Genomic DNA, 27,816 nt, shown 5'->3' with positions numbered 1-27,816 from the left:
TAGAATAATCTTTATTTGCGTTACTATAGTAGAGTAATGACTGAAATGTATTAAAAATCTTTATCAAAACCAAATTGTTTCTTGGGCTTGTTCAATCGAATCGAAAATGAAAGGGAAGATTTTGTTTATAGGATCATTTGTGTCCTATGGTTTGATGAATTGTTATTTATTCGCTTGAATTGAACCTTTATTACTACGATTCTTGGCTGTTCGGTTATTTATTTTTTTATATTTTGGGTTGGCGAGCGAGTCTTATTTAATTAAAATATATATATTATAAATACGAAATTACAAGTTAAGTTTTTAAATTAACTCGCCTATATATTTGGTATTAAAAATATATTTACAAAGCATAGGACATTAATAAAACAACGTTTTAAAACTATAAAGCTCAAATGATCCTAATTTTAATAGTATTAGTACAATTGTATAAAGGTTGAAGCAAGCTAGCTATCTATTGAATTGAAACACGCACTTCTTTCATGGAAAAATTCGCCACTGGCAAGCGCTGTTTCGTTTATCGCCGAACTACATGTTTAATCTCATAAAAATATCAATATAATCAAATATTTTCGTGTAAATGAGGAAACACAATAGATATTCATCACAAGAATCCAAATTCACATGTTGTTATTGTTTTTATTGTTTTACCGAAACAATATGTACAGCCAGTCTATGTTATATAATTATATCAAATATAATATTAAACATACTGGTTTACTGGTGGTAGGACCTCTTGTAAGTCCGCGCGGGTAGGTACCACCACCCTGCTTATTTCTGCCGTGAAGCAGTAATGCGTTTCGGTTTGAAGGGTGGGGCAGCCGTTGTAACTATACTGAGATCTTAGAACTTATATCTCTAGGTGGGTGGCGCATTTACGTTGTAGATGTCCATGGGCTCCAGTAACCACTTAACACCAGGTGGGCTGTGAGCTCGTCCACCCATCTAAGCAATAAAAAAATAAATAAAAAAAGTCTTGCTTGCAACGAATATTTGTCGAATGTCTTCTGAATTCGTCTGAAATTTAGCTGCCCAAACGAATCTAAAGTATTTATGTACGATCGTAACTGGCGAGATGGATCACACGCCTGTTCTGATAAGTTTATCGCTGACTAAATGATCTCCTTTGATGTTATATTCAAAGCTCTAATTGTGGTTTTCCTCTCTTACAGAACTGCCTACGGAGGAAGGTAAGAAACGTTTGGAACATTATAACAATTTTTATGATTATGCATATCTAAAGTATTGAAAAATAATAATAATACAACCACATAGTACACTAGCGCAAAGAAAAATGTACGACATAATTAATTTATAGGCAGCGGCTTGGCTCTGCCCCTGGCATTGCTGAAGTCCATGGGCGACGGTAACCACTCACGATCAGGTGGGCCATATGCTCGTCTGCCTACAAGGGCAATAAAAAAAAACTAAACTCTAATTATGAACTTTATTTAAAACCTCTTTGATTTAATCAATGCCCTACGTTAACATTATTACATATTAATAAACTCACCAATTCACTCTAGGCAAAAGTATATGGCAGTTAGTCTTGGAACAATTCGACGACCTCTTAGTCAAGATTTTGCTGTTAGCTGCTATTATTTCATTCGTGAGTATCGTTTATGTTGCTAAATAGAAATCAAATCAGTTGACCCATCGATTTGTAGTGTTTTAATTGGTTTTCTGTAATTTTCAGGTATTAGCTTTATTTGAAGAGCACGAAGATGCATTCTCAGCCTTCGTTGAACCTTTCGTTATTTTACTAATTCTTATTGCTAACGCTGTAGTAGGAGTATGGCAGGTAAGATTATCATTCTAAATTGCAAGCAGTGCATTAATTCAAGAGAATTTAAGCATTAATATATCCGACAAATTCTTATTTAGGAAAGAAACGCCGAATCTGCCATCGAAGCTTTAAAAGAATACGAACCTGAAATGGGTAAAGTCATAAGAGGAGACAAATCTGGAGTACAAAAAATCCGTGCCAAGGAAATTGTTCCCGGGGACGTTGTTGAAGTGTCCGTTGGTGACAAGATCCCTGCTGACATTCGCCTTATCAAAATCTACTCCACCACAATCCGTATCGATCAGTCTATCCTGACTGGTGAATCTGTCTCGGTCATCAAACACACCGACCCCATTCCTGACCCCCGCGCCGTGAACCAAGACAAGAAGAACATTCTCTTCTCTGGTACTAATGTCGCAGCCGGTAAAGCTCGCGGTATCGTCATCGGTACTGGACTCAACACTGCCATCGGTAAGATCCGTACTGAAATGTCAGAAACCGAAGAAATCAAAACTCCTCTCCAACAGAAACTTGATGAGTTTGGTGAGCAGCTCTCTAAAGTAATCTCAGTTATCTGTGTCGCTGTGTGGGCTATTAACATCGGACACTTTAACGACCCCGCTCACGGTGGAAGTTGGATCAAGGGCGCCGTCTACTACTTCAAAATTGCCGTCGCTTTAGCCGTCGCTGCCATCCCTGAAGGTCTTCCGGCCGTCATCACCACTTGTCTCGCTTTGGGTACCAGAAGAATGGCTAAGAAAAACGCTATCGTAAGGTCTCTACCGTCAGTCGAAACCCTTGGCTGCACATCCGTCATCTGCTCCGACAAGACCGGCACACTGACCACTAACCAAATGTCCGTATCGCGCATGTTCATCTTTGAAAAGATCGAAGGTGGCGACAGCAGCTTCCTCGAGTTTGAAATCACTGGCTCAACTTATGAACCAATCGGCGACGTTTATCTGAAAGGACAGAAAGTTAAGGCTGCCGAATTTGATGCTCTTCACGAGATCGGTACCATCTGCGTAATGTGCAATGACTCCGCTATTGATTTCAACGAATTCAAACAGGCGTTCGAAAAGGTCGGCGAAGCTACCGAGACTGCTCTGATTGTTCTTGCTGAAAAAATGAATCCCTTCAATGTTCCTAAGACTGGCTTAGATCGCCGATCCTCTGCTATTGTTGTGCGTCAAGAAATTGAGACCAAGTGGAAGAAAGAATTCACTCTCGAGTTCTCTCGTGACAGGAAATCTATGTCGACATACTGCACACCCCTCAAACCCTCGCGCCTCGGCAACGGACCCAAACTATTTGTCAAGGGAGCACCCGAAGGTGTACTCGAACGTTGCACACACGCTCGCGTCGGCACCAGCAAGGTTCCTCTGACCACGACCCTGAAGAACCGCATCTTGGACCTGACCCGCCAGTACGGTACTGGTCGCGATACGCTGCGTTGCTTGGCCCTGGCCACGGCCGATAACCCCCTCAAACCCGACGAAATGGATCTTGGTGACTCCACCAAATTCTACACTTACGAAGTCAACCTTACGTTCGTCGGAGTCGTCGGCATGTTGGACCCCCCTCGTAAAGAAGTTTTCGACTCGATCGTTCGTTGTCGCGCTGCCGGTATTCGCGTAATCGTCATCACCGGTGACAACAAGTCCACTGCCGAAGCCATCTGCAGGTATAATATTTAGACTTTTCTAATCCATTCTTTCTATTGTTTCTCGATACTCAATCTGAATGTTTTTAGGCGTATCGGTGTATTCGGAGAGGACGAAGATACCACTGGCAAATCTTTCTCCGGTCGCGAGTTCGATGACCTGCCCATCGCCGAGCAGCGCAGCGCCTGCGCCAAGGCTCGCCTGTTCTCGCGCGTGGAGCCCGCGCACAAGTCTAAGATCGTAGAGTACCTGCAGAGCATGAACGAGATCTCCGCCATGGTCAGTATTTACTCCAAACATATTCTTCTTCTTCTTCTTCGTCGCTTCCTCATTACTGAGGGTCGTGACCACCTTGGTCTAGTTTTTGCACCAGCTTCCTCCAATGTTGCCTGCATTCGGCCTACTGGATGGCGCCCGGGACGTTGGTGTTTGTGGCCTCCTTGACGATGTCCGTCCACCTGGTTGGCAATCTTCCTCGACTTCTCTTTCCTTCCACGTGACCTACAAATATTAGTTTTTCCAAGTTGTCAGGATTTCGTCTGGCCACGTGTCCGAAGTTTGAAACGAGAGTGAACCGAAACACGCAAAAAACTATTTAGTATATATACTGAAAGTTGTTAAAATCAGTAAAACGTAATAAGTGTACACTGCAAACAATGTCTTCATATTGTATTGAAAGCTAGTCCGCCGGAATTATTTAATGTTTACATTTCGCACCACATATTAGAAACGCTTTGTGTTTACGTTAGGGCGCTGCTGTTTATAAACTATAATACTTTAAAGTTATCTCGATCAATACTACAGAGTATTGTGTTTAATGATAGCAACGAGTAATAAAATAATGGGGTAATTCAATTTAGTAAGCTTTTCGCGGACTTACTCCCTTTCGGTCGCCACGGAAATATTCATTTGTATAATCGAATGCCTTTAACCAGTAAACGGCCGTCTGGTGTAGTGGTAAGTGACATGGTCACTACACAAGGGGTCGCGGGTTCGAATCCCGCCAAGGGAAGATATTTGTATGATAAATATAAATGTCTTTACCAGGGTTATGGATGTATATTAAAATATATGTATGTGTATAATAAAAATCTTACATTTATATCCGTTATCTGGTACCTGTAACACAAGTTCTTTACGAACTTATCACGGGACCAGTTAACGTGGCGTGATTGTTAGTAAATATTTATTATTATTTATTTATTTATTCATCTTTATATTTGATTGATACTTGAGTGAGGTATCGATGGAGTTTAATCTTTGTTATTTTTCCTAGACTGGTGACGGTGTGAATGACGCACCGGCTCTGAAGAAGGCCGAGATTGGTATTGCCATGGGATCCGGCACGGCCGTCGCGAAGTCCGCCGCCGAGATGGTGTTGGCCGACGACAACTTCTCCTCCATCGTCGCTGCTGTTGAGGAAGGTAACGTTATCCTTTATTTAGCCACTAAATCTTTTTTCTTTTGATTGAAATTCATTCACAAAATATTGAATACGGCAAAAAAAGAAAAAAAAAAATCAAGTTTTATATCTATTAAAATATTTTGTGAATAGAGAACCAATGCCAAGAATAGCCCCTAAATTCTAAACATGGGGAACAGTTGGCACGGAGTAGAAACAAGTGACTATCTCTCCACCCTACTTACTAATCTACATATAAGACAGCGGTCGGGGAACCCCACGTAAATTACCCCAAATGGGGTAAAATGAAATTTTGGGAGGTAAAAATGAAACTTTTGCGAGTAAAAATTATATATTGAAGTGAAACTTCTTTAGAATCGTTGTGATTTCAAACTCGATGAAACGAAACGAACAAATATTATTATTTTTCGAAATTATCATGGGGACTATAATATAAAAAGATGCTAAAAAGAAGCGATTTCGTTTTTCTTGTTCTTCGCCATGGGGTAATATCAACTTACACAAAAATATTTTGGGGTAATAATTAAAAAAGTTCCCCGATCGCTGATATAAGAGATCCAACGAAAAAATTTGGATTTATTCACCCACCAGACTGCAGGTTGACTTCAAATATTAATATTATAAAACTTTGCCAGGTCGCGCCATTTACAACAACATGAAGCAGTTCATCCGCTATCTGATCTCATCCAACATCGGTGAGGTGGTCTCGATCTTCTTGACTGCCGCTCTGGGTCTGCCCGAAGCTCTGATCCCCGTCCAACTGCTGTGGGTGAACCTGGTCACTGACGGTCTGCCCGCTACCGCCCTCGGATTCAATCCTCCCGATCTCGACATCATGGACAAGCCCCCTCGCAAGGCTGACGAAGGTCTCATCTCCGGATGGCTGTTCTTCAGGTCAGTTGAAAATCTATATATTTTATATAAAAATGAATTGCTGTTCGTTAGTCTCGCTAAAACTCGAGAACGGCTGAACCGATTTGGCTAATTTTGGTCTTGAATTTATTTGTGGAAGTCCAGAGAAGGTTTAAATAGTAGATAAATATGAAAATGCTCGGAATTAAATAAAAATATCAATTTTGTTTTTCCTTTGATCGTGTTCCCCATCGGACGGATTCCGTTTGTTTGTTTTAAGTTTATTTTATACAAAAGTTTAGGTCTTTTATTTATCGATTGAGTCACTACGAAGTCTGCCGGGTCAGCTAATATATAATAGTTATATCGGTTGAGACTTGGTAAAAGTGATATCTACAGTGGGCGTAATCATATCCTAGAGTCCACTGTTCCTCATGGTCATTTAAATTTACAGATACATGGCTATCGGTGGCTACGTAGGTGCGGCCACAGTCGGCGCTGCCTCCTGGTGGTTCATGTACTCCCCGTACGGACCTCAAATGACATACTGGCAACTCACTCATCACTTACAATGTATCAGCGGTGGTGATGAATTTAAGGTAAAAATCAATTATTTAGTAAAAGAACAAAATTAGACCTGGGAACCAAATTGAAAAAAAATATAATAGAAAATGTTTGAAACGAAATAAAAGATTAAGATGTCATGATATAACTAATAGGCAGTAAAAAATATATTCAAATGATGCTTTATTACAAAAATAAAATATTCACAGGGTGTTGACTGCAAAGTGTTCACTGACCCTCACCCGATGACGATGGCTCTCTCAGTGCTGGTCACAATCGAGATGTTAAACGCCATGAACAGCTTGTCTGAGAACCAGTCTCTGGTCACCATGCCGCCCTGGTCAAACTTGTGGCTCGTCGGCTCCATGGCGCTCTCCTTCACTCTTCATTTCGTCATCCTCTACGTCGAGGTTCTTTCGGTGAGTGACTTTTTATTTCAGAGGTTAGAAAATTGTCTTTAATCATAAAATAGATTTTATGAGATTTCGTATCTGATAGAGCACGCGGTAAGGCCGCGCAGGCCAAATCCCACCGATTTGTTTATTTCTGCAGTAGTAACATCCTGTTCTCACTCGTAGAACTGGGATCCTAAACTTCTGGCGCATTAATCATTGTTTTTTAAATTTAGCTTCAAAGACACTTCTGATACAATTGCTCATTGATTTCTTGTTATCATGCTATGAATTTCCTTAACATGATTATGTACACAGGCCGTGTTCCAAGTGACGCCGCTGTCGCTCGACGAGTGGGTAACCGTAATGAAGTTCTCAGTACCCGTGGTACTGCTGGATGAAGTGCTCAAATTCGTCGCGCGCAAGATCTCCGATGGTGAGACGCGCACTGTCCTAGACTGGCTCCACGGCATGCAATGGATTGTGCTCATGTGGGCCGTCTTCTTTGGCATCATCATCTACGGACCACTATAAGCCGGCCCGCCCGCGTGTCGCGCCATCCCGTTTGTTGACACCTAATACCCCCGCCGAATTCCGCGCCCCCCGCCGCTCGAGCGGCCCCTAGCGTGCAGTCGAGCCGCTGGCCGAGCCACTGGCCGAGCCACTAGCCGAGCCCGCCCGAGCGCGGGTGGCGCGACGAATTCTACTGTGGAAACACATGGACTGTGAGCTGCGCTCACCACAGTACCCGTCATCTAACAGTTTGGAATGCTAATTCTGACGCACCCGTGTGTGAAGTGACATCCCTAGTGCACGGTCCCGGTCGCGACGAAGGACTCCGGTTTAGTCTCTAGTGTTCTCTGTGTCGCTTAGGTGTAGATAGATGTAAACGACGGAGCGTTCTCGCTCCTAGTGCATTTTTTATGTGCGAGACAATAAAAAGTTTGGAGCTCATTTTTAGAGGCGAGAATACATCGAGTATATTTTTCATACTTTTACCGATTACATTATACATGCTACACGATTTTTTGATGTGAAGTGGCTGTGAAGATCTTCATTCTGCTTACTTGTGACACCAAAAAATGGTTTTTGTGGAGAAGTATTTATAAGTTAGATAATAAATCTATGAAGGTACATTTTGTATATTTAAATGAAACGAAGCTCCCTTTTTTTTTAAATTAACATGTTAATAAAGGACTCGCACATACTCAGTACCTTGTCCTCCTGGACTACAGACGTGTTATTGAAACTTACTAGGAATATAGTAAGCTGCAATGTAAGTTTAGCATAATTTATAGTAAGCGTGTTATTGATAGGGACGTGGTTATGTTTCTCAGCGTTCTGTCTTATTCGAGAACTATTGTCCTTCCACTTGTGACTGCTTTATAACAATTCCTAACGCATTTTCGTTTTTCTTTTTCATATAACCTTTTGTTTTCGCCTTATAATAATTTATAAACCTTACCAACAAAATAATAACCATGAATGTTATATTTATTATTATTGATATGCAATCAAGTGGCACAGGTTGTAGGCCTTACAGCCACTACCTGGGCTATTGAATGCCAAATCAAATGAAAAATAGCCTTATTTCAATATGAACTGATGTACCATTATTAACGAATTTGGAAATAGAGAGTAGTATTGAAATAAACTGTTTACGTAATGTATGTACGAACATAATTTTCGTGGATTAAGGGGTAAACATCTATTTTAGAAACGAGACATGATATAATTATAAGTAAATATGAATTTTGTCCATTTATCAAGTTTTTTGTAAGGTAGAAAGGTCCGTACGTACATAAGATTTTTTTTGTGATTAAATGAAGTGATCTTGCATGTGTGCATTGCATGGTGATATTTTCCGAGTGCAATTTCTTTTTATCTAATAAAAAGGTCTAAAATATAAATCTTTTGCTAAATTATACATAGCCACAAAAGTTTTACTAGAAGATTGTACAACTTTTCGATATTTAAGTAATTTAGTAAAACTTTAGTGTTAATGTATTCGCCGACACAGATAATTTTATTAATGCCTTACAATATCTTTATACACATTCAACACAACTACAGGTATCTACGGCCAGCGGTATGATGTGAAAATGTAACACTATACACTGCACAATTTGAGGGCATGCTCAAAACTTTGTTGTGATTTGTCCTTGTACCCAGAAAAAATACCAGATTAACTTATTTGAATGTACAGTCGTTTATACAAACTATTTTACTTTTCATTAAAATAGTGAACAATTAATGTTTTAATTATTTCCCTTTGAAAATCCAAACTAAAAAACACCCTACCTACATCGCACACATACAACATTCCACTTTCAGATGTGTTCAGAATCCTCACAATAAAGTAACACTTTTTGTTTTTGCTAATACGTTTTGTACTAACCAAAGTTTTGCAAGCTTAAATACAATTTAATTACATATTTATACCGGCTTTGTTTTTATATTGTGTATTTTACAAAAAAAAAAAACTATATGAAAATTCCAATAATTGGCATTTAATTAAAATTGCATTTATTCAAAACATTTTTATGGTCCAAATGAGAAACTTTAAAAGAAAAACTTTCGATCGGTATGTAAGAATAATTGCAGAACTTTCCCTAAACCCGTTACGAGTGTCATTTAAAACCTCGCCCTACCCTACCCGACCCGACCCGACCCGACCCGACCCAACCCGACCCGACCTAACCTGACTAGTCCCGAGTCCCGCATGCACTAACGTGGTGTTGTCTGCCCCCAGCCCAGCCGTCGTGGAAGCTGTAAGCGCCGGAACACCGTCGCAGCGCCACTGCACGCACATATTCCATGAACACTATTTGTTTGTTGTGATCCCGCAGTGAAACTACACACGTAACGACACGGTTGTGATATCTGCATAAGACCCAGTAAGTTCGGACCACAGCCTCCGATCGAGCGCCGGCGACACTAACGCTCTCGTTGTTTTCCAGCGAACGATGTGGTCGTTGACAAGTGGTAAACGACACCGATACATAGTTCCTCACCCGCTTCTCTCTGCTACTTCTACCGCTCTCGTCTCCAGATGTAATAACCGAATGGCTTTTAGTGTGTACGTCGCGTCGCGCCGTTGCGACCGTACCGTGTATGTCGTGTCGGAGAGCGTAGCCGCCACTCCAGCGTTGAGCTCCATCAGAGAGGACTTTATGTTGTTCATAATGTGTATATAATACAGTATGTTTAGGAGGTTTAATCGATTTGTTATAATAATATTACGTTGTTCTAAATAAAGACTACATGGTGCCCGTCGACAAAAGCAGTGCGATAGACGATGTGTACTTAAGTTGAGAGCACTTAATTTAATTTATTGTTATTTTTTTATTCTATTATATTATAGTTTGCTTAACTAGAGCCGAGTCTGTTTCTATTAGTGCTGACGCCTCGACGAGCAATATGGTGTCTGTAAGGGAAGGATAATTTTTGATGATTGTCCAGTGTTTGGGACCTGAGTCCAAAAATTTAAACATACCTGTAAATTTTAATGTATTATTGTTTTGTACAATAAATCGTTATAAAACGACTGTTGTTTTATTTCTTAGCTAATTTGTTTTATTGTATAGACGAGCCGACAAGTTCTATTAGCAGTGTAACCCAGTACATCTGATATAAGTGGTTATTAGGGCCGAAATATATCAAGGTGAAATAAATGAGGGCGCCACCTCTGGATAAGGTGAAACTATAAGATTAGTGTGATATATTTATTTTTCAAGCCAAAATACACAAATATTTCGTGCATCTTTCAGGTGACAGTACTCCAATATTTCGTACAATAAATAAATAGATAAGACGGTGGTACATATTAAAGTCATACTTTAATACGCACTACCAACAATAGTGTTAGCGCCTGAGCTACGGACTAAGTAAATAATGAGCCGATGCGCTTCTTTGGGTGAGCCTAAAAAACAGTAGCAGTAACTTTAGTCCCAAATTAAACAGCTGAACATATTATTAATACATTCATGCTCAACGAGTTACAGTCGAATCCATGAGGCTGGCAGATTATTACATGAAACGTGGTTGGGATTTACGCTAAATAGTAGGCTACAAAATTAGTTTAGTGTTTTCCGAAATAAATTTGACTCGTAGTGAATCTTTAAACATTTTACATGCTAAAATATATTTGATACTGTCTGCAGCTAAATTTTTGTCTTATTCGTTTGATTTGCCTAACGCACTAGCAAAAGAAACTAATCACTATAAAGTGTTATAGCTTTCGGGAAACTACCAAGGAAAGATCTTGCTCCCTAGCGAGTGTTTGAGTTCAAACGTTTGGTTGTAGTTGGTTGTACTTGGTTTTTAAGACCGACGCTCTAACTGGTGTATATGGTGTATATTTTGAAAATATCCCTACCACTGTTCAAGTTTTTGTCAAATTTATTTTGTCTTTTATTCTATGATAGCCACAACTACAAAACAAATGCCAAAGCCATGTGTGTTGTTTGTATAGTAAAATAGCATGAAGTATAATGAAATCAAATAGACTACAGAATGAAATAAAAAAGGAATGTAATGCAAGTAAATGCGGTGAAATAATACAACACAGCGGGTGTTGGATGATCTGAAATGATGTAACCTCAGTAAATTTGATGGGAATTTAATGAGAGTTCAATGGATTGGCTGAACCCGAAACAAACCCTGGCAGCCCCCTTTGTTCGGACTCTTCTCATGCTCGTTGCATAAGAAAATCCATGTTATTGTAAACCCGCACGAGACGATATCACCCTGCTGCTTATTTCTACTACGAGGGAGTCCTTTAGTTCGGTTCGAAAGGTGAGATAACTGTTATAGAATACAATTAATACTTCGAATTTAAATTTTAGGGCGGGTGACGGTATTCATTTGCTGTTGTATAAGGGTTCCGGTAAACACTTACAGATGGTATAGAACTCACCACCATTTACATAGTAAAATTAAAAGTGTTAAGTAACGTTTCATTTTCTTCCTTTCGAAGTTAGGTTCTTACAAAAAGTCCATTGAATGACCCGTAAATTTTCTCCATTTTCTAAAAAGTTATTCCATTTCCTCATATTCTACGTCTTTGCGTCTTTTGTATTCTGGGTATATTTTCATCTTACTTCATTGAATACATTTCTTTCTTGGAAGGATATCTGGTTGGTTACAGGCCTTTCGGACGTGTTCCAGAACGTGGGAGCGAACACGCACTCCGCCAACAGGAAGGAATTTCCTAAGAGGTGTACGATCTGAGTGAACTGATGTTGTGGACTATGTTTCACATCATTGAACTCTTTCGCGAGTCCAAAGATTACGGCAGCCTATGCTATACCCCTAGTGTTAGAACTAGAATCGTCTAATAACACTAAGAGCGTATCTGGTGGATCCGTAAGGACGTATCTAGGGCATCAACAGGCGCCATCACTATAAATATTATGTCTATCATTGCGTTTTCAATTACATTCCATTCTATACACTTACCGTACAATTCACATGGCTTCGACCTCATAACAAAAAATTTGTTAGCATGAGCAGGTTTTGTTTGCCTATCGAATGAATTATTTAAAAATATATTGTTGTTTTGTCCCACTGTATTTTTTTCTCTATTCGCTGTTAACAATGGCTACTCCAGCTACACGCAGACGGGTAGATGAACTCACGGTTTCTAATTGGAATTGAAATTGGACCTCGGAATTTGCTAACACTAGCCGTAGCAAAAGCAGCGCTTCGCAAAGTCTACGACCAGATCGGAATCACGACCGACTGAGAAGATTCGACGAGAAGACAACAGTATTATCTATTATCCTTTCCTATAACATGCATCTATCGGGACTTTTTGTCGGGAACGCGAGGACTGAAGTTGTGTGATTTGTTTTATTTTGTCTATTTAGTGTTTCTTCAGATTTAAATGTGTAATAACGGTGGATTATTAACTGTTTAATATCTGTGAAAGTGCAAAAATGTGGGAAAATGAAACAAAGCCACTGAACGTAACTTCTTGAGATCCTCCAAAAAGTTCACTGCATAACCGCTTAATTGCCCCGTAGACTACCAGTCTACAAAATTCTGCACCTTATTATGCCCCGTAGACCACAAGTCTACTAGATTTAGGACCATTAAATTGCCCGTGTGGACTAGTGGTCTACAAGCCCTCTTGACTTGACATTCCTCTAGTTTTATGAATATTATCCGTCTTGCTCGTTCATTAGTGTGTTTATATATATCTTTCCTGCTTCTTTGATAAATTTCCAACCAAATAAAGCCAATAGATCGTATTCCAGTCCTGGAAAAAATTATAAAAAAACAAAGTTGAAGTTGTCATTTGCAAATGTGTGGTTCGCGTGTGCTGTGATATAAGTGTTGTGCCGAATTGTGAAGAATTTTAATACTTACGGTGAGTATTTTTACTTGATTTTTTATTATTATCAAGGTAAGTAAACTACTAAACTGTAGAAATAAAGTTTTCAGCGTGAAACACAAAATTTGTCCTTTTCTGAACCCGATAAAGTTGACGGAATATTTTGGGCGCGCGCTTCCCGGCTAACGTAATAGTTTTATCTTCAATTTCGATATATTTGGGCTGTTTTATAATTCTAAATACTATCAAAATGATTATTTACGTTATGATCATGTAAATTCTAGCCGGGACGATAAAATTAGAAGCAATTTGAGTCAGAAACTTTAAAATCCGACTGACAAGTGTTCATGGTGCAGTTAAGGCTAGGAGCACACCGAGAGATCGTGTGATCCGGAATCCGGTAGATATATTTTTCTAAGCGATTGTGTTACTTGTGTTACTTTGGCTTATGAAAATGCTTCTGAATGTTTTTTTATTTATCTTGGTTCATGATGCAGTTAAGGTTAGGTGCAGACGGAGTAATCGCGCGTTCCGGACTGGATTTTTTTCTGTACGCTTGTCCGAAATTAATTATTTTATTAAATTTTACTGCTTGTGAATGTGAAATGCTTGCTGCTGGTTTTTATTTTTTCTCTTCTATTTGTTTTTGACTGCTTATTGCATGTGACGCAGAAATTGTAAGCCAAAGTGGTCAGGGTGCCATGAGACCACGTCGGGGCTTGGGAGCGGCGAGAGGACGTGGAGCTGCTCGAGGTGGTGGTCAGAGGGGCGTCAGGGGCGGTAGGGGTGGCCGTAGGCCACGCTGTGCCCGATCTTTGCCTTTTTCACAGTAAGAAATATTAAATTAAACCTAAATCATATTTTAATTGTAAGTAAAACTTCCGACATTCATTAAAATATTTTTTTATGTTTAGTCTTGGAGATGAAAACGTGGAAGTGGAAACTTCTCCAGGCCCATCTGGAATTCCACAACGGTAAAATCTACATAAATTAACTTTATTGTATCTAATTGTTCCAGTAACATTCATTCATTCAATTTTGGATTTTAGGCCTTCATTGACAGAGCAATTGAAAGTCGCCAAGGTGGCGAGGCTTTTGGATAAAAAGCATGAGAATTTGCTGTCTGCGGACCAAAAAAAGGAGCTGGCCAGGCTGCGCGATGGCAAGCAAGTGGGCAATTTTAAAATGCCAGATGCTCCAGAACCACAGTAAGTAAATTTAGAAATAAATTCAATGTTTTAACTGCTCATACGTGAGTTTGTTAGTGTCGAACATGTGCATGGTATCAGGTCAGCATTTTTTTTATTTATTTACAGAAGAGGAAGAGGAAAGGGAAAGGGGAAGGGCAAAGGAAGGGGCAGTGAAGACTCGCGGATGTGGAGGCCATGCCCACTTTTACCTGGGGTACCAACTGTCCCTCCTCCACGTGTACGTCAGTCGTGGGAATTGCAACAGCAACGCCCGATTGGTACATGTATAATACTTTATTAATAATATTTCCGTAGGTACTTCATTCATCTGTCAAAATCACACTTGAGTCAAAACCTAGAATTCGCAACAGAGTTAAACTCAATCATGTTTAAAGTTAGACATATTATGTTGTGTTAATTCTCTCTAGTAAATATCCTCGTTGTTAAATTCCAGATATCACCGCGGAGCAGGAGGGTGAGGATGATGACATCGAAAGCTATTTTCTTCCAGATATCACCGAGGATGAGGAGATGCGTCCTCCCCTCCTCGAGGATGAGGAGGCCGTTCCTTCTGCAGGGACCCCACCTCAAGCGAAGTAGGTTATTCTGTTTCTGTAATAAATGAATGTGGCCGATTCTAAAAAAATATAAACAAAATTTACAGTTTCTACCATTTTTTATTGACAGGAAACGCAAGATCCAATTTTCGCCCTCGATGGGGATCATCCAGGCTACTGCATTGCCTCAAAATATCGTGCCAGCAGAGATAGAACTCCTGGGGTTTACACCTTGTTAGTTGATATCATATTTTAAAAAATAATTTCTTTTACTTTCAACTTATTTTACTAAAAATTTATAACTGTTTCAGCTTCTACCGGTACTCGAACAGCGCTTGACTCTGGAAGAAGTAATTACAGTATGGGTAAGTTAAAGTATTATTTGAATTTCATGTGTCGCCTCCATAAGATGATAGGGTGGACCAAATCCTAAAATTTATTTTCTTACTTACAACAGATATCGATATAAATATGGAGCGTGACTTCATAGAGCCTGGCGAAGGCAGCGAAGTAGATGAAGGTGATTCGGCGAATATGGTCGGTATGATCGATATTTCTTTGAAACCAAGACGAATCGATGATTTTCCGATGGACTTAGACAGTATTGCTGAACATGAGGTAGTTGAGGTGATACAGGAGCTGGACAATGCTGCCGACGAAGTCCTTCGGAACGTGGTAGGACCGGAAACCGATCTGCTTCATTTTGACTGGCGAGGCGAGCCGGAAAATTTTGAGTCTGTCAGGGAAGCATTTACTGTGCCATCTACTGGACCAACGTTTGATAACGCCGATTTAATTCCCTTAGATGTTTTTTTCAAGATTTGGGATGCAGATATTATTGCTTACATCGTGCGCGAAACCAACCGCTACGGTGCTGAGCTAATAAGGTCGACCATTCCATCCAAGCCAAATTCTAGATTAAGCCGTTGGAAAGACGTCACCAGTGACGAAATCCTACGGTTTTTAGCAGTTTTAATGTTACAGTCACTAGTTATAGATTATGTGGAGCGCGAATATTGGTATGCCGTGATTGAAGAACTCCAAATAGGCAATTTTAAAGAAATAATGACTTATAACCGTTTCATCGTCATCAAACGTTGTCTCCATTTTATAGACAATGCCACTTTGCCCGTGCCGCCTACCAAACTCGATAAAATCATCCCCATCATAGAGCACCTAAACAAAAAATTTAAGTCTTTATACGTACTAGAACAAAATATAGCAATTGACGAGTCACTCCTTCTTTGGAAGGGGCGCCTCTCATTTGCGCAAAAAATTGCTACAAAAAGAGCTCGAGTAGGTATAAAGTCTTACGAGTTATGTGAATCCAGGACTGGATATTTATGGCAGATGGAGGTCTACACGGGCAAAGGGCACGCACATGTGGTACAAGACGGGGAGCCGGAAGAGCGCGGGCAAGAGTCTGACGAGCCGGAGAGTGCCACGGCCCAGATTGTGCTGAACTTAACGAGATCACTTTTTGATAAAGGCCATACATTAATAATGGACAATTTTTATAATGCGCCACTTTTGTCTCGGATCCTAAAAGTTCAGCACAAGACTGATTCGATGGGTACTCTACGACTTAACAGAGAGTTTGTCCCCGAAGCTCTTAAAAAAAAAACAAAAAAAAACATGAAGGAGGGCGAGGTGGCATTCAGCACAACCAAAGACCTCAGTGTGGTTGTGTGGATGGACAAAAATATTGTGGCAATGATTTCTTCTTTCCATCCCATAGAAGTCGGCGGCATTGAAAAATACGGTTATTACCGGTACAAACCGCAAGTTGTTCTTGATTATAATTTCTCAATGGGCGGCATCGACCACAAAGATCAAATGCTGTCTGCCTATCCCATTGAGAGATCACGTAACATAATCTGGTACAAAAAATTATTTCGCCGACTTTTAAATGTATCGATGCATAATGCTCTCGTGATGTTCAACCACAACCGCACTCACGCCCTTCGTCACCGTGAATTCCGCCTGCAGTTGGCAAAGCAACTGCTGCAAAGCAGCAGATCAGCAGCACCTTCCCGGTCTTTAGCACCGGCAGCACGACCAGAACCAGCGGCATGCATACGGGACATGCACTTGCCAGGAAAAAATACAAAAAAACAGCGCTGCAAGCTCTGCTACTCTGCCAAAGTGCAGCGCTCGACGGTGTGGCGGTGTACCACCTGCAATGTCAATCTGTGTATCGTAGGATGCTACACCGTATACCATATCAATCTAGCGCAAACGCCCGCCGTTTAGTGCAATTTTGTTTACTCCGGATCCGACTACCTAGTCTACGTCAGAGTACGTATCACAATATATAAAATCAATATACATAAGGTCGAAATAAATAAAGTCAAAGTGCCGAAATTCGAAATACATAAAGTATCAAAATATATAAGTTCCAGTATCTGTTGTTCTGGTCATCATCAGACCCTGGAAACTTTTTACAGAGAAGTTGCTACATCTCTGGAAGTATTTAGATGAAAAACGACTTCAATAACTTGTTCCGTTCCTCAGTTCCAGTATCTGTTGTTCTGGTCATCATCATACCCTGCAAACTTTCCACAGAGAAGTTGCTAAACCTACGGAAGTAATAATTAACTTTAGGCATTTTGGGATGGGTGTCACAGATAGTCAACAACAAACAAAACCGACCGACAAAACTCCGGATCAAGAAAAAATAATGTTCCGGATCACACTCGGTGTGTACCGAACCTTAAATATTGGTGTAGCCCGCTGATTTTGTTGTTTACTCTTGAATATGTTTTTGTAATACAGTACAATACACAAGTGTGATATATTTTTAGAAAGGGCTTGAAATGTTCTATTTGGTATGATTATTCTTGTTTTTACATTGTCTATTTTTTAGAACAAAAAATATGTAAAACTACAAAGATTTCACTGTGCGAATGAGACCTGTAGCACTAATTTTAACATATTTCAGTAATGGCTAATGCTATCGATTGGATTTTTGTATATTTTGTAAGAATGTAAGATAGCCCATATTATACTACTTAAATTGTAGGCCTAAATGTGATATTTGCGCATCTGTGATGATAAAAGTTTGTCTAGAATTACGGCTTGCGCCGCCAAATTTTTATGCAAAATAAAAGAGCTGTAAATAAATATTTTTGTAGGAACAGGTGTATGTTTTTATTTAATATCCTCATGTTTATAGTATATATATTGTAATGAAAAATAAAAAACCCTATGTTATCGCTTTAATTTTTGAGGTATGATCGTTTAAACACAAATCGTGCTCAAAAACGCACTAGCTCTGTGTTCAATCTATGATAACTTTACACTGTAGTCAAATATTGATAAACAAAGCACTTAAATAAATAGCTTTGTTCATTCTAAACATAAAAAACATAACACTTGACAGGGTTCTAGTAACAAGTTGAGTCACAATTAATGGTTTCGTCGAACTCGAGCCACGCCACACGGCACCGCGCTAAGTAGCAAAAACGAATGGGCAAAATAGATTCACGGCGGTCGGTCAACGGGGCAAAGTAGCGTACAGGTCGAGCGGCGGGCGGGCAAGCGAGCGGATAAAATCTCAGTAAATGTCCACCATTTTACTGAGATTATAACATATTTCATCCCATATCATCCTATCTCATTTCATTTAATTTCATCCCAGTTGAATAATTTCCCAAATTAATCACCTTCATTTTATTTCATTTCACTCTATATTATCATTTTTCATAAAAGTAAGAATATAAATTAAAATAAGACATGACCTAAAGGTCTTAGTTACCAGGTCATAAAATCCCTTAAAAAAATATGCATCTACTTATCATGGATATTACACTTTTACTCTTCGATCAACAATAGTAACTAGATTTCGGGTCAGCGCAAAAATCCGTCTCGTTAAATAACAGCGCACTTGAAATGTGAGCTCTTATTTTGTTTAGTTCACTTCAGACACAGCCAATGTTAACCCGTCTCACAATGCCACAGTGTGTATTCAAAAGTTGCAAAAAAATGCCAGAAAAAGCAATTTAACGGCCGGAGTATCTTACTTTCGGTAAGTACATGAAGTATACGTTATATTTTAAGCTTTAAACTAATAAATAATATTAAATTTTAAACAAAATTACCGATTTTTAACCACCGCTACAAATGTTGGCCAAGGCTCGCCAACACTTGGACAAATTTTTGTTTAACAGAAAAGTAAATGCATGGAGTAGATTTGTGTTGTATTAATTATAAAAAATTTGTTAGCAGTACTTCAAAATTGGTTAGTTAAAAGTGGTTAATTCTGCTTTTGTGTCTGTTTGTTGGATTCTCATTGGATACTTAGCTTTCCTTTTTTATTTTAGCTTTCCTAGCAATCACGTGTCCAGAATGTCGCCAGAGAAAGAAGAGATTACTTTTATAAGCCAACTAAGAACTCCACTCATTGACACTGGACATCTTTGCCTTCCGTGTTCACGGCTACTGAAACGTGGCCGAAGCATTGTAATAAAAATATCGCGCTTGAAACCGTTTAAACGTTGTTTTATTATATGTACTAGTAGCGAAAACATAAAAATATACTATAAAAATATCTATTACACAAAACGTAACGCTAATAAAATAATAAGTAATGTATAGATACCAACAAACATAAATCCTCAAAACATAAAAAGTAAACAACTAAACAACTTTTTCACTGGTGGTAGGACCTCTTGAGAGTCCACACGGGTAGGTACCACCACCCCGCCTATTGCCGCCGTGAAGCAGTAATGCGTTTCGGTTCGAAGGGTGGGGTAGCCGTTGTAACTATACTGAGATCTTAGAACTTACATCTCGAGGTGGGTTGCGCATTTACGTTGTAGATGTCTATGGGCTCCAGTAACCACTTAACACCAGGTGGGCTGTGAGCTCGTCCATCCATCTAAGCAATAAAAAATATAAAAAAAACTTTTACTTTTATTCATATAATAAATTATTTTAGTGTTCAACGCGACTCCGTTACCTCCTGTAGTAAATAGAAATTGAAATTTCAAGAAGCAAAAATAAATAAAACAAAACGATGTTAGTTCTCAAAGCTATAACGGAAAAAATTACTTTATTTGTTGGCCTATAAGATTCATTTTACATTAAAGGTTGTTTAACATATGCCTTTTCGTTTGTAAGTGACAGGAGTAATTTATTGCTTTGTGACGAATAATCGTAAGTATTAGATAATGTTTTGGAGATTTGGAACTTTATTACTAGGTGGCATAGTTGTAATAAGTTTGAACTTAAAACTGTTTCAAAACTTTTTTCTCCGTTTGTTGTAAACCAACGTATGTGTATATTCACGCGGACAGTTTTTGCTTCGATCTTGTACGTGTCCCTTTATCTAGTTACAATTGTTGATCGAAGCTTTTACTTAGCACTTTATCATAAATAATCTTACTCTATGGCTAGAGTGTATGGGCTTAGATTCCCTTGCCTTTCTTAATAAGGAAAAATTGAACCAAAAAAAAAACTCTATGGCTTCAAACAATCAGTGACAATCACTGTCAACAAATTGAAAACAATTATGATTGTATTTAACTATGTTTTTTTTATTTTATCTTAATCCGCTAACTTGGAAAGAATAAATGTAAATAAATTCAATATTACAAAATAATTTAAATTTACTTCCGTTTAATATCAGTGGAGAATTTCTTAGCTGGATATTTTTTCGTTTCAGTCATCACAATAAGAGTGTAACGGGTCTTTGAGTAACGTAAGCAATGAAACGTTACTCAAAATTTATTTTAGCAATAGTTATAGTTTTAGGCGGCGTTTATTACCGAAACGAACTTGACATTTACTTAAGTTCTTTTATTCGAATATTGTACAACGAAAATGTAAATAATAACAATGTGTTTACGTACGACGAACTAGCTCGTTACAACGGTATTGAAAATGCGAAATTGTACTTAGCAGTTTTGGGTACGATTTACGATGTCACAAAAGGTGAAAAACATTATGCTAAAGGAGCGACTTACCATTATTTCGTAGGTCTGTACTGAGGTAATACTTCAATATTTATTTGGAATAAGCATTTACGAAAGAAGATTTACAATTAAAATTTAATAACCTAACCATACCTAAAAACCTTTCACCTTGTGTTTGAGGCATCTGTATGGTATTTTATTGTGCACCAAGTAATCTAAATGCAACCAAAAATACTAATAGATCATCTAGGAATAAAATATTGAGTTTAAAAAAAATGCTGATTTAATGATAAATGGTATTGTAAAGAGTAGTTTAGTCTCCCATATGTATAACGATTTTTCTTTTATCAGCAATCACTCATCATGCCTACAACACTTAGTTCTTTGTGGGAAATCTGTGATCAGAAGTTGAAAATTATTCTGGTAATAATGAATATAACTATTATTAAGAAACAAGGAACTAATTATAATTTTACTTTATTTTCATGATTATTGTAGGCAAAGATGGATCAAGGGGTTTAATAACAGGAGACTTTAGAGATGAAACTAAAGAAAAGGACCATGTTCTTGACCTAAAATGTAGTGATTTGTCTGCACTATTGCACTGGAAACAAACTTTTAAACAAAAATATACAGAAATTGGTGAGTCTATTTTAAAATAAAATTCAGTTATAAATATTGCATATGGCATTATTAAGTTTAGCTGAGTCAACATTCTCAAACCATCTAATTCTAAACACCATGAAAATAATTGGTATATCTGGTTATGTTGTAAAATACAGAATAATTAATTGAAATAGCAATGACATAATCATATATAATAAAAATATAATCTTTCATAACTGTAAATATTTTTATTTCAAAGTTGATTATTTTAATCATGTTTGAAAGTTGTGCAAGGGAGTGTGACCTCACATAATATTTAGAGATCAGACTCATAGGCACCCCAGTATGAAGTCCTGAGTTGTTTGGTCAAAGCCTAACTAGCCTGTTCTGCCCCTTGGACTGTTCTGGTTTGGTAAGCGACTGCTTTATGAAAGAAATGGATAGCAAGGCAACACCTATCTGTGTCTACACACAATATACCCTATAATCAATGTGTTTGCTAACTGCACTAAGTTGGTATTGACCGTATGCTGATAACATTAAAAAAATGCAGCTGATAATTCTCTGGAAAATCCCATGAGCACTTTCACAAGCACACCCTCAATGACCCATAGCATGATATGAATGAATGCTATTCCAGATTGTCACCACACAGACAAAATTAATCTGTTGGAACAATTTTCATATTACAGGTTTGTTGAAAGGAAGATATTATGACAGTCAAGGAAGAGAAACTCCTTATTTAGAGAACTTTAATAGAAAAATAGAACAATGTAATGAAGAAAAAGAAATAGCCAAGAAAAAAAACCAGGAATATCCACCATGCAATATTGCTTGGAGTGAAGAAGAGGGTACCAAAGTATGGTGTACTAAAAATAGGTAATTATGAATTACAATCTTGCTATGATGAGCGGTACTTGGATTGTTCCTAAAACCTAGTGTATGTGTGATACAATTGTGGTGCTTAATATGATAAATAATTTTGAATCATAAGAGGGAACCATATATGCATTACCAAAGTACATACATAGTTTTATCTGAAACACTATCTAATTTGTAAAAAAAATTTTTTTTCTAATTATTGCACTAAAATATTTTAGTGGTGGAATAGCACGATCTTGGATTGGAGTTCCTCGTCAAATGTACTCTCCTGGTGAAGATACTCCATCTTGTGTGTGTGTCAATACCGAGAAACACCATACAGCACTTCTTAAAGAATACAGTAACTGTGTAAATACATCAACTGTTTGTATGACTAATATTTAACTAATTTATTTATTACAATAGTGTTATAGAAAAAGTTCAAATTTTCCTACTAATGTAAACATACCAAATTTCCCAACCATTGAGCTAAGAAACTATTTTTATGTAGCAATATTTATTTATTGTTATATAATAATAATAATATAATTAATGAAAATATCAGGTACATAATAACTAAATTATACCTGAACTTTGATAATTAACAGAATAAAAAATTGTGACAAGAACAGTGAGTGTTGTCTAATAAAGTATTTAAAATGTAACATAGAAGACATGTTAAAACTAATCTTGTTACATGGATCTGCAGTTTCCATTAGTGTTACAATATAGGTATTCAAATTATTTTGTGTGTCTTGTATTTTATAGTTCATAAATAAATAAATCTAAATAAATAAAAACTATTTTTTCGTCCTGTGTGCGATCCTAAATCATTCAACAATTTTTATGAAACAATATATTTTATGTAGTTATTTTTGGCACTAATCACGTAGGCGGCACGTGATTAGTTTCAAGAAATCATTGAATTTTCATAAAATTTACGATAGTCACATATAAAGTAAATGCCCGAAATAGCAAAACATGACCAAATCAATCAATCAACAATAAGTCTACGGGCACGAAACTTGCGATGGCCGAGCGATGGCGGCAGCGGCGCGACGGCGATGTATACAAAAGCATTGCACAGTATGGGGACGGGCACGAAACGGGCGATGGCGGAGCGGGGCGATCGAGCGATGTACGGGCGATGATGGGGCGACGGCGACGCGGAAGCGACGAGAACAAACTAGTTTGGTTTCGTCGCTTGCGCGGGTATAGTGTTGTGTTCAATTATTATTTTAGTAATGGAAATTGATAATGAGGAATTTATAATTTAACAAAGAATTTAAAATTTCATTGAATGACACCTTAGCGCGTAATAAAGCGTAGAAAATTCTCCCCAATTGCGTCTTCGTTGATTTATTGGATGAACACCATCTCTAAGTAATAATAATAATTCCCTCATCAGGGGACTAGGCTCCAATAGTTCTTTTCGACGTATACTCATGATTCGCACAACACTGTATGAGCGCGACTGCCCGCCAGCTTGTTTCGTGCCCGCGTAAGTCTACGGGCACGAAACTTGCGATGGCTGAGCGATGGCGGCAGCGAGGCAACGCGACACGGGGCGGGCAGGTAGCGATATCTCGCGCGGGCACGAAACAAGCTGGTGGGCAGTCGCGCTCATACAGTGTTGTGCGAATCATGACTTTACGTCGAAAAGAACTATTGGAGCCTAGTCCCCTAATGAGGGAATTATTATTACTTAGAGATGGTGTTCATCAAATAAATCAACGAAGACGCAATTGGGGATAAATTTCTACGCTTTATTACCAGCTAAGGTGTCATTTAATGAAATTTTAAATTCTTTGTTAAATTATAAATTCCTCATTATCAATTTCCATTACTAAAATAATAATTCAACACAACACTGTGTACCCGCGCAAGCGACGAAACCAAACTAGTTTGTTCTCGTCGCTTCCGCGTCGCCGTCGCCCCATCATCGCCCGTACATCGCTCGATCGCCCCGCTCTGCCATCGCCCGTTTCGTGCCCGTCCCCATACTGTGCAATGCTTTTGTATACATCGCCGTCGCGCCGCTGTCGCCATCGCTCGGCCATCGCAAGCCTCGTGTCCGTAGACTAAGATATCGCTGCCTGCCCGCCCCGTGTCGCGTCGCCTCGCTGCCGCCATCGCTCAGTCATCGCAAGTTTCGTGCCCGTAGACTTATAACTAATTTCGCATCGTGTTTGTTTTCTTTCCATTACCGGCAAGCGAGCACACCGTCGACATGAAATTTGGCCAGGAATTTGGTCTTAGTAATACATAAATATTATTACCAAATTATGCAGATATAGAAACAATTGCAATATCCATTTAAATATATTCACTAAAACATGATTTTAATGGGTTTTAATTTGAGTTCCCCGTCAGATTTACTCTCCTAGTGAAGACACACCGTCTTAAGTGTGTGTCAATGTTCTGAGTTTCCCTGCGATATCGACATCGTGTTCACATATCCCGAAGGATTGGTTGAAGTGGCAGTGAGCAGGGCATATGCATATGACGGCTGGCGCCAAAAACTTCTCTACTGGCGACCGCGTACCGGAAGAAAAAGTTTTTTTGTCAGAAGCAAAACACCAAACTTCGCCTACGCATTGGAAACGATAGGCAGGGCATGTGGGAGTTGATGCTTATTCAGCAGCTCAACAACCCGCGCCCGTACCTCGAACCGAACTCATCCAAGACAGTTTGGGGCAACGTGACATTTCTCGCGGAGCGTATATTATATCCTCGCCACCCTGCTCGTCCTTTCTTTCAGTCGGCAGGCTCTCTAAAGCCCACATAGATAGGGTGCCGTCAACTCCTACTTCCGAAATACTTCGCTGATCCTAACCAGCATAGGCTTGGTAAGTTTTTTTTTTTATTGCTTAGATGGGTGGACGAGCTCACAGCCCGCCTGGTGTTAAGTGGGTACTGGAGCCCATAGACATCCACAACGTAAATGCGCCACCCACCTTGAGATATAAGTTCTTAGGTCTCAAGTATAGTTACAACGGCTGCCCCGCCCTTCAAACCGAAACGCATTACTGCTTCACGGCAGAAATAGGCAGGGTGGTGGTACCCACCCGCGCGGACTCATAAGAGTTCCTACCACCAGTAAAAAGTAAAAATTAATAAAAATTTGTATGAAGTACAACTTATCCTATTTACCAATTTCCACACGGAACAGGTCTCTCTCGCGGTAAAACGTGAAATTACAGTCGATAGTCGTCGTGGCCTAAAGGATAAGACGTCCGATGCATTCGTATCTAGCGATGCAACGGTGTTCGAATCCCGCCGGCAGGTTCCAATTTCTCTAATGAAATACGTACTTATCAAATGTTTACGATTGACTTCTACGGTGAAGGAATAGCATCGTGTAATAAAAATCAAACCCGCAAAATTATAATTTGGATAATTACTGGTGGTGGGACCTCTTAGGTATCACCACCCCGCCTATTTCTACCGTGAAGCAGCAATGCGTTTCGGTTTGAAGGGTGGGATAACCGTTGTAACTATACTGAGACCTTAAAACTTATATCTCAAGATCGGTGGCGCATTTACGCTGTAGATGTCTAAGGGCTCCAGTGACCACTCAACACCAGGTGGACTACGAGATTGTCCACCCATTTAAGCAAAAAAATTAAAAGAAATGAAAGAAGTAGCAAAGTAGAAATTGATTATTACTCTTTACTTTTGAACAATAATATTTGCAACAATGACTGGCTACAGACTGTAGAATGAAACCTTGAGGTTTTAAACACCCTGCATACTACCTGCAAAACTTGCATGGCAGCTGACAAGACAATCACTTGGTACTTCAGTGTGCAGTAGTGGTAATCCTTGTTGGGGCTTAAATCATTATCATTATTGTTATCTCTATTACAATATAAAAGAAGAAATTGTCTCATTGTTGTCTCATTATATTTGCGTGATTATCACATATTACTACTTTTCAATCAGATCTTACATAATCATCGGGGTGATGTTCAAAGTAATATTTCCAGTACAAAATGTAATGCCACATTAATGCTACACTTATCCTTCTGATGGTGAGTGGTCACCATCACTCATGGATTTTAGCAATGGCAGGGGCACAGCAAAACCAATGCCTGCATTTCTCATTCACATTTCTTTGTGAATATCTTGAATATTGTTATTTAAAACAATGTTTAATGTTGTTTAATGTTTGTTTTGTGCAATGTTTAAACAATAATTTTACTAACACCATGAATCTCTTCTTTTACACATTGGAATTATAAGACTCAGAACTTGCAATTTAATTATTTTTTTTTTACAAATAATCTAATGTTTCTTTATACATAATAAAAGGTGGGTTCTGAATTATTAAAGTTATGTACAATTTAAATTAATTGTATTTTAGTCATAATTGATTATTTAATACAAATACCACAGGTACAAAACACATTTTATCATATATTACTTGTACTTGGTGAGACAGATTCTGTTTGTATCTCATCTAATTCTAAGCATTCTATTGTTTTCAAAAATACTGTCATGGGTATTTTTTTCCTGTTCAAATATGATTTATTACCAAGTAATTTCTTTATTTTAGCTCTCCTTTTCTTTATTTTCTCTTTAGTATATTGATTACCTAATTGGAATGTGAGCAGTCTTTTTATTTTACGTGCACCAAAAGCTTCTGTATCACCGCTTTCAGCTTTGGGTTCTTCATATATAGTCTCTAATGTTTGAGAAAGAGATTTAACAGTTTTGTTGAGATACAATGCCTCTATTTGCTTTGGGTTCGCATTTTCGGCGACAACGTGTTTACGAGGTTTCATATTCACTCGGCGGTTTGAAGGTTTGCTTTTTTCTGGCATTAACGACTTTCTTTTACGCAAAACTCTTGGTGATAATTCAAGAACAGGTGTGTTAATTTTAGGAACATCTGTGTTCAGCTCGTCCACTTCCATTATATCTAAATGTGCCATTTTAGTTGGTAACTCGCACTCCACTCTGAAATTGGTATTTATTTTAAGTTAAATATTGATTTTTACAACAGTTACATTTTAAATAAACGGACTGCCTTTAATTTACCTCGAGTGTTCCATGTTTTTTCAGCGTCATATATCAATTTAATTCTTCATTATGGTTCCACGATCGCTCGCAAAAGGCGTAAATTTCTACTGCTTTATTTATTCAGAAAATTAATTAATTCAGAAACGCAAAGTAAGACAGAAGGGAGGCGCGTACCGTATAGCTGCAGCAAAACCCAGCAGAACCATTCGTTGCACCATAGATTTTAGTTTTTACTTTGTTTGTTGATTTTTGGAACTGTTCAAGCAAAGAAACCTGAGCCCATACAGTATTAATGATATAACGTTTTTTCCGATCTTTGTGACTTTTAACCAATATTTACGGTTATGAAGTAACATTATTACCTATACTTGAAGAAAATTTAAAGCAAGAAAAAATATAGCATCACACTTCCCCGTCATAAAATACCACACTCCAGCATTAAAAGAACTGTAACAATATTCACAAAACTCTATCCAATAATTTATTTCACTATTGATCTCTAGGTAGGTACCGAATCGAGCTAGTGATGTCTCAACGTGCTACAAATATTACTTGCAATATCATATTTCGTATAACCCTAAACTTCATTGAGACATAAGCATAACTGTATTCAATATACTTGTATTTATTTTATAAAACAAACA

The 27,816-nt window shown here is 38.4% G+C and overlaps 4 protein-coding genes across 18 annotated transcripts in view; 3 read left to right on the top strand and 1 right to left on the bottom strand.

Moving 5' to 3' along the window:
- The window catches only part of LOC100302733 (sarco/endoplasmic reticulum calcium ATPase), a 30,303-nt gene extending 20,075 nt beyond the window's left edge, over positions 1 to 10,228 (top strand). For 5 of the 11 annotated variants that reach the window (XM_038013113.2, XM_062670302.1, XM_062670300.1 and 2 more), the window contains exons 3-13: positions 1,173 to 1,190; positions 1,527 to 1,609; positions 1,697 to 1,801; positions 1,885 to 3,470; positions 3,540 to 3,729; positions 4,727 to 4,874; positions 5,509 to 5,767; positions 6,180 to 6,324; positions 6,499 to 6,708; positions 7,000 to 7,117; positions 9,434 to 10,228. In XM_038013113.2, the coding sequence (XP_037869041.1) occupies positions 1,173 to 1,190; positions 1,527 to 1,609; positions 1,697 to 1,801; positions 1,885 to 3,470; positions 3,540 to 3,729; positions 4,727 to 4,874; positions 5,509 to 5,767; positions 6,180 to 6,324; positions 6,499 to 6,708; positions 7,000 to 7,117; positions 9,434 to 9,456 (2,885 nt within the window). In that variant the 3' untranslated portion in view covers positions 9,457 to 10,228. 11 annotated transcript variants of the gene reach the window in all.
- Positions 10,229 to 12,571: 2,343 nt separating this feature from the next.
- LOC119628388 (piggyBac transposable element-derived protein 4-like) lies at positions 12,572 to 17,902 on the top strand. Of its 5 annotated transcripts, XM_062670445.1 has the most exons (10): positions 12,572 to 13,054; positions 13,303 to 13,418; positions 13,691 to 13,847; positions 13,933 to 13,992; positions 14,068 to 14,226; positions 14,335 to 14,486; positions 14,663 to 14,804; positions 14,896 to 14,999; positions 15,077 to 15,130; positions 15,223 to 17,902. In XM_062670445.1, exons 3-10 carry the CDS (start codon positions 13,720 to 13,722, stop codon positions 17,016 to 17,018), a joined length of 2,595 nt encoding a protein of 864 aa, XP_062526429.1. In that variant the 5' UTR covers positions 12,572 to 13,054; positions 13,303 to 13,418; positions 13,691 to 13,719; the 3' UTR covers positions 17,019 to 17,902. The 5 variants fall into 5 exon arrangements, with proteins under 5 accessions (XP_062526429.1, XP_037869502.1, XP_037869501.1 ...); XM_038013574.2 differs by lacking the exon at positions 13,303 to 13,418; XM_038013573.2 differs by having other exon boundaries at positions 12,572 to 13,418.
- A 2,329-nt stretch (positions 17,903 to 20,231) lies between these two features.
- On the top strand, positions 20,232 to 22,947 carry LOC101735888 (neuferricin homolog). Its single transcript, XM_012693968.4, has 5 exons — positions 20,232 to 20,340; positions 20,431 to 20,744; positions 21,179 to 21,322; positions 21,979 to 22,165; positions 22,387 to 22,947. The coding sequence occupies exons 2-5, from the start codon at positions 20,474 to 20,476 to the stop codon at positions 22,550 to 22,552; spliced, it is 768 nt and encodes a 255-aa protein (XP_012549422.1). The 5' UTR covers positions 20,232 to 20,340; positions 20,431 to 20,473; the 3' UTR covers positions 22,553 to 22,947.
- Positions 22,948 to 25,794: 2,847 nt separating this feature from the next.
- Positions 25,795 to 27,636, bottom strand: LOC101736016 (uncharacterized). The gene is made up of 2 exons (XM_004930354.5): positions 27,191 to 27,636; positions 25,795 to 27,109 (listed from the first exon to the last, which is right to left on the bottom strand). The coding sequence occupies exons 1-2, from the start codon at positions 27,202 to 27,204 to the stop codon at positions 26,563 to 26,565; spliced, it is 561 nt and encodes a 186-aa protein (XP_004930411.1). The 5' UTR covers positions 27,205 to 27,636; the 3' UTR covers positions 25,795 to 26,562.
- Positions 27,637 to 27,816: the final 180 nt, after the last annotated feature.

The sequence above is a fragment of the Bombyx mori genome, chromosome 10 (genome assembly GCF_030269925.1).
Source record: "Bombyx mori chromosome 10, ASM3026992v2".
Lineage (NCBI taxonomy): Eukaryota > Metazoa > Arthropoda > Insecta > Lepidoptera > Bombycidae > Bombyx > Bombyx mori.
Note: the sequence above shows the minus strand (reverse complement) of the source record. Positions and strands in the feature narration are given on the sequence as shown.